This window comes from Brassica oleracea, chromosome C3, assembly GCF_000695525.1.
Source record: "Brassica oleracea var. oleracea cultivar TO1000 chromosome C3, BOL, whole genome shotgun sequence".
Taxonomy (NCBI): Eukaryota; Viridiplantae; Streptophyta; class Magnoliopsida; order Brassicales; family Brassicaceae; genus Brassica; species Brassica oleracea.
Genome location: NC_027750.1, coordinates 17,865,702 through 17,872,098, shown reverse-complemented (window position 1 = coordinate 17,872,098; position 6,397 = coordinate 17,865,702). Strand labels below are relative to the sequence as shown.

The 6,397-nt window shown below is 33.4% G+C and overlaps 1 protein-coding gene across 2 annotated transcripts; it reads right to left on the bottom strand.

Annotated features, from left to right (window-relative positions):
• Nucleotides 1-4,170: 4,170 nt before the first annotated feature.
• LOC106333229 (protein transport protein Sec61 subunit gamma-1) lies at nucleotides 4,171-5,174 on the bottom strand. Of its 2 annotated transcripts, none has more exons than XM_013771697.1 (3): nucleotides 5,009-5,174; nucleotides 4,809-4,924; nucleotides 4,171-4,397 (listed from the first exon to the last, which is right to left on the bottom strand). In XM_013771697.1, the coding sequence occupies exons 1-2, from the start codon at nucleotides 5,100-5,102 to the stop codon at nucleotides 4,809-4,811; spliced, it is 210 nt and encodes a 69-aa protein (XP_013627151.1). In that variant the 5' UTR covers nucleotides 5,103-5,174; the 3' UTR covers nucleotides 4,171-4,397. The 2 variants fall into 2 exon arrangements, with proteins under 2 accessions (XP_013627151.1, XP_013627152.1); XM_013771698.1 differs by lacking the exon at nucleotides 4,171-4,397 and adding an exon at nucleotides 4,417-4,730.
• Nucleotides 5,175-6,397: the final 1,223 nt, after the last annotated feature.

Here is a 6,397-nt window from a genome sequence, read left to right as displayed (position 1 = left end):
TCTTCTTTGCATCGTTACTCCCTGGATCAATCGTATCCCAAACTTCGTATAAACGAAGCATCACTTTCATTCGCATCGACCATACGGTGTAGTTGGTCGATGTTAGCATCGGACATCGTATGTCCTTCTTCATCTCAAGACCTTTATCACGTGCTTGAGAATCGTCTCCCATGTTTTGATCGAAGTTACAACTCCTCTTGTAAACGACCTTCGAAACCTGGAGCTCTGATACCAATTAAAGTTGCACAAACACAAAGATTATAAGAACTTCTCTTCTTATTAGATTTAGAAACTCTCTCAAAACTAAACCTTTCAATGTGTTTCTCTTGATGGAACATCTCTCCATGAGAACTGTTTATATAGGAAGAAGCTACATCTTTTCCTAATAATAATATGGAAACATTCCTAAGCTCGATATGTTTTCCTTTTTCCTTAACCCATGAAACTTCACTTTAATGAGTTAACTTGCTCCTTAAGTTAATTGAAATTATCCAACAGATCAACCTACGTACAATACTTCAGTTGTTAATCAGTACCTTGTACAAAATAATGTTTTCGTTAAACCATCAAATGAAACTTTGTCTTTATTGTACCTTTACTGATTAACGAAAGAAACGTTAAAGGTACAAACTAATATTGGAATTGCTTAAGTGAAACAAGAAAGCTAAAAATCAAATCAAATCTCCATCTATATATCTTAAGAATTTTCTTTGTTTCTTGATACCACTATTTCCGTAAAGCCAGTTCCTTGAGTTGTTTTTCCCAGCTATTTTCCTGTTTTACAGTTTCTGAAACTATTTCAGTTAATTAAATTTTAAATTGCCAATAACTCTAGTTAATTTTTTTTTTTGACATCGAACGGCTATTATATTATTCAAACTTGAGGTGGTCTGGGTAACCAGATCAGAATATAACAACCGATTTAACAAAGCTCTCTATGAAAGGATCTTGCGGTCTTAGCTAAAAAGCCCAAAATTCCATTTTTCCTCTCGGGATATGAGATATCTTGAAATTCAAAAAACATATATGTAGCGTCTTGCTCGCCTCCATTTCTGTTACAAAATTTGGCCAAACATGAGGCTCTTTTATCATCACAATCAAATCTATGCAATCTGTCCCAAAGCTCTGACATGGCGAATGTTGTAACATACTTTTTATTGCCCATCACAGTGCTTCCAATGCCGACAGTAAAGCAGTATTTCGCCTTCTTAAGTTTCGCATCTCCATAAGTTGTATTTTCCCATGTTTTCCTTCCAAACTCAACCACAACCACTAAACTGCGATGTGGAAGTCCATGAATCATCCACAATATATATATTCTCCAAGCTTATGACTTTGGGTTCCTCACAACTATGCTCCTACGGAAAGGGAGGTACCATCTCATTCGCACTAAACCAAGTCTGACACTCACTTTCTACATATTAGACTAACTCCAAAGGATCCCTGTCTATCATCCTTAATAGTTTGTCATTCTGAGCCTTCTAGATATACCAAATTATCCATAATAAGAGTTCTGGTTCAACAATGTAATTCTTTGAGGTAATCCATATTGGCATAAATATTCGGTAGCGGAAAGATGTTAGGACTAGACGGTGTTGTTGAGGGACCATGTTTACAAAACTGAAGAATTCAAATATGGCATGAGTAACAGTTTTTTAGGCTCCCGCATCTTGGACAATAGTTATCACATCTCATCGTGTCAGATTTTTCATTACAGACACTTGCCTTGTAATCTTTTGCCACATAAGATAAGATGATATCTCTTTTGAGGTGCCAATAACTGGAGTTAGCTAAAACCAACATTTTGACAATTGAAATGAAAGTAATGACAAAAGGGCGTTGTTGCGTTACAAATCTTAATAAACTCACGATAAGGTAGTGAACTATATCGAGTTCTGAAAATGAAGGATCAACCGTAACATGAGAAGTGGGAATTCGATGTCTTTGCTTTATTATTATTTATATACTAATGATCAGAATCCACACGAAATTACTTATATGGCTCTTTCTTTTAACATACTGCATACTTTTTTTTTTTTTTTTGTAAAAATGTTAAGACATACTGCATACTTTATCTGATAATCGACACGAAATCACTTAAATGGCTCTTTCTTTTAACATACTGCATCCATTGATAACGTATGCATTTGTAGTGTTATAGTATTTTCGTTTAAAGAAAAAAAAAACAGAAGCAAAAACATAAATTTTCATACTGATGTTTAACTAATTATTTTGTATGCATAAGACCACAATATTAATGTATAAATTGGGGGACAATCGCATTTTAAACACTGAAAGTGTCACTTTTTAGCACTTTAAACACCAAAATTTTTTTACTAGCACTTTAAACCTTCAAAGTGACATTTTTATCATAATAAACCTCCAAAGACGTTTTCCTGTTCATAGACGACCGGTACGGTTCATTTTAAAGGTCAAAATGATGACGTGTCGGTTTCTTTTTTAAAAAAAAAAAAATACAGAAAAATACAGAAAAAAATTGAATGAAATTGGAAAAAATTGTAAAAAATTCGAAACAAAATTTTTTAAAAATCTAAAAATTCAAAAAACATAAAAAATAAAATTAAAATTTCAAACTTAAAATAAAATAAAATATTAAAAATTCTAAAAGTTCAAAAATAAAATCTAAAATTATAATGTCAAATTAAAAAAAGAAATTTCTTATTTTTTTTAAAAAAAATTATAAAATAAGATCTAAAATTAAAAAAAAATTCCCAAAAAGATTTTCTAAGAAAGAAAATGACCAAAAATGTTTCACTAAAGATGCAAAAGACACTTATGCTCTAAATATATAAATACAAATAAATAAAGAAAAATTTGAAATTATTATTTTTTAAATATTTTAGATCTTATTTTAGAATTTTTCAAATTTTATTTTCGTTTTTAAATTTGACATTTTAATTTTAGATCTTATTTTTGAATTTTTAGAATTTTTAATATTTTATTTTATTTTTAAGTTTGAAATTTTAATATTTATGTTTTTTGAATTTTAATTTTTTTTTTTAATTTTGTTTTAAATTTTTTATAATTTTTTTCCAACTTCATTCAATTTTTAATTTGTAAAATGAACAGTATCGGTCGCCTATGAACTGGAAAACGTCGTTGGAGGTTTATTATGATAAAAATGTCACTTTGAATGTTTAAAGTGCTAGTGAAAAACCTTTAGTGTCTAAAGTGTTAGAAAGTGACACTTTCGGTGTTTAAAATACGATTTTCCCTGTAAATTGGTAATAATGAATCAGATTACATTTAATAGTGTTTTTATGCAAGCTGGTTACATACGTTTTGACCGACCATGACAATATATTCGTGAGCCTCATGTATATATTGGTGAACCCAACCAATACCTTTTTACGATATATTAACAGAAAGATTACACTCATGACCCAATCTGAGCATAGTTTAGTGAATAATAGCCTTGGCCTCCAAACTTTTTCGAAGTTATATATTTACACATAAGTCTTCAAACTATGTAAAAAGAATCTTTTATTAAAACTCTTATTAATTAATATTTATCGTCCCCAAAATTCCAGATTTAGTCACACTACCATTATTGTAGCAAATTGAAGTCCACATGACAGCAAAAATAAAAAAAATTCAAGTTGATATCCCACATATAAATGTATCACAAAAGAGGTTCTCTCTAACCTTCACTTTAGAAAAAAACAGTAATCGTAGGATTCAAATTATAACTAAAGTTCGGGTAGGATTCAAACAGTAATTAATGGTAGGATTCTAACTAAAGTTCGGGTATGAAATTCAAATTATTGTTCGGTTTGAGTATGAGATCGCACTTACTCATTGTTCAAGTCCGAAAAAGCACGACCAAAATTATATGAGTTGAAATCAACACTTTTTCTTTATCCGACTAGGCATGGTTTAACGGTTGACTAACGATAAACCATGTATAGTCGGATAGAATTAGTTAGTCAAGGTAGAATTTCATGTTACGGAGTCAAGTTTGGGTCGAAATTTTAAAAAAATCTCAGTTCAGGAATGATTTCGTACTTATGTTTTATTTGGATCTAAAAAGACACGACGCAAATTGTTGGAGTCTAAAGGCCATTTTCCTGTAAAAATCCTGAAGGTTTGTGGTTATATGTTTTTGCAATGTGTTCACGAGCCAGTCTTTCTATTTTGTTAACCATGTAGTGGGGGGACTGGTCGAGGTTTGGGGTGTAAAAGAGAGACAGACCAAGTGTATACATGAAATCCTAGGTCACAACTTCCTGAAATCTCAGTCGCGAACAAATTAAGAAAGAAAAAAAACATAGCAACAAATGGAATCCGATGACATGAAAACATAGAAGTGACATGTGACTTCTTGTAACAGCAAAACTCTAATTTTCTCTCTCTCTCAAAACTCTGTTCTTTGCTTCCTGCAAACACACCAAACAAAGACTTAGAAGAGTAGTTCCCAAACAACAGTTTTCATCTAATGATTACTGAAAAAGCAAATTTCTTCGTTAACCATCTTTCCCTTGAATGACAAATGCTCAACACAAATTTTACATTGATCAGATTCTAGACTTGTATATGACAGTGATCAAAAGCTACTTGTTTGGATAAATTTCAACAATCTCTCATTGAATATGAAGTACTCAGATATTGAATGCAGTAAACATAAAGACCTTTTTTCTTGACACAACTGAGAACACCATTGTATAATCCAACCACAGGAGAAGCATGATGGGTCCTAACAAGAATTGATGCTACACCAACCAATTGTTGAATCACACCATTCACATACAACCGATCTGAAATAAATTGAAGAAAAAGAAAGAATATACCTAAGTGGCGCCGACGATGATGTTGTTGATGGGAATAAAGATGAGCTTCACAAAGAAGCCAACGAATCCCATCACTACAAACCCTATCGCCGTACGAACTGCAACTTTCGTGAACTCTACAAACGAAAATCAAAACAAGCTTAGGTCAATTCACAGGTCGAGATCCAGCAGAATCAATAGATTTCAAAACAAAACAATACCTTTGCGATCTGGTTTGTGGCAACGCTTAACGAGACGGATGCTATCCTTAGCGAAGTCTCTGAGAGGATCAACGACGGAATCAATGGCGTCCATGGCGATAATAGTTGGTTGCTTGCTTTTGATGATCTGAATCTTCTTTGTGTTTCTTTCTTGAAAAAATTACTCTTTAACATACTTTTACCGACCGTTTTAACATATTGGTATACTTTCAACATAAGTATACTTCTCAGTAATGAAATGACATTAATACCCTTCTTTTCAACTAAACCTAAAGCTAACTAAAAAACTCCTAATCGTATACACATCACTTAGTTATGTCCAAACCCTAAATCAGCTATTAGATTCATACGATTTCACCGGTTCTTAAGTTCTCAACCCCAAAACAAAAAAATAGTATTATCAACTCCGGCTGGAACACCACTCTTCTCCGACTCTGTTCTCGATTTCCAATTTTTTAGAAGACTGTCACCTTGCTTTGATCGAAAACGATGAAAGGTTTCTACTTTCTGCAACTTTTCAATCCTTTTATGATGTTGTAAACACTTAATCTATCAGTTTCCTTTTCTTCTCATCCTTTCTTCTAACCTACCTACCAGCGACAATACACGGCCAGATGCAAAATTCCCGAACGTGTCTTTGCACATATAGATTCCCGAAGAGACGATTGAACATCTGCTCAAAACTGGATTTTTGTGGTCAACAAACGGTCGGTGCTGACCACAATCACTTCACTCACTCATATCCCTGACCACAGAACCTCCACCGGAAGCCTTCTGATCCCTGACCCCAACACTCAACCCATCAACGCCTCCACCAGTGAGCTACTTCATGCTGACCACATGCCCACACACGCACACAGCCACCGCCAGTGCACACAGCCACCAAAACCTAAACACAGCTTTCCTTCCGCTGCCACTGACCACGCCTTACCTGACCACACTTCAATTCCACAAAGGACTATCTGACCACAAAAGAGACCAAGCATTTAATGAACAGAGACGTCTTTTCCCTTTTCATGCTACTTGTACTATGTTAAACATCAGCCAATGGATCTATCTTAAAAGAAAACAATCTAATGGTCCAGATTGAAGCCCAGAACTCCATAAACCTATCTGTATTAATGCCAAAATAGCTTTATATAATGAGTCTTTAAAAACGGACGAGACTAGTGTGCTTTCAAGTTTAGTAACTAGGGGCAATTTAGTCCAATAAAGTCATAAAAACAAGTCCAAAGTACACCTCAAGCAAAAAGTATGTCAACTAGAAAAGACACAAGCTCAAAGTATGTCATTGCGTAAATTTCTCTTCTTTCTTTAATGACGAAAGAAATCGGAGGAAACGATGAAAGATGCAAAAGGTCAGAGAATTTTTGAAGACCAATCACAAAG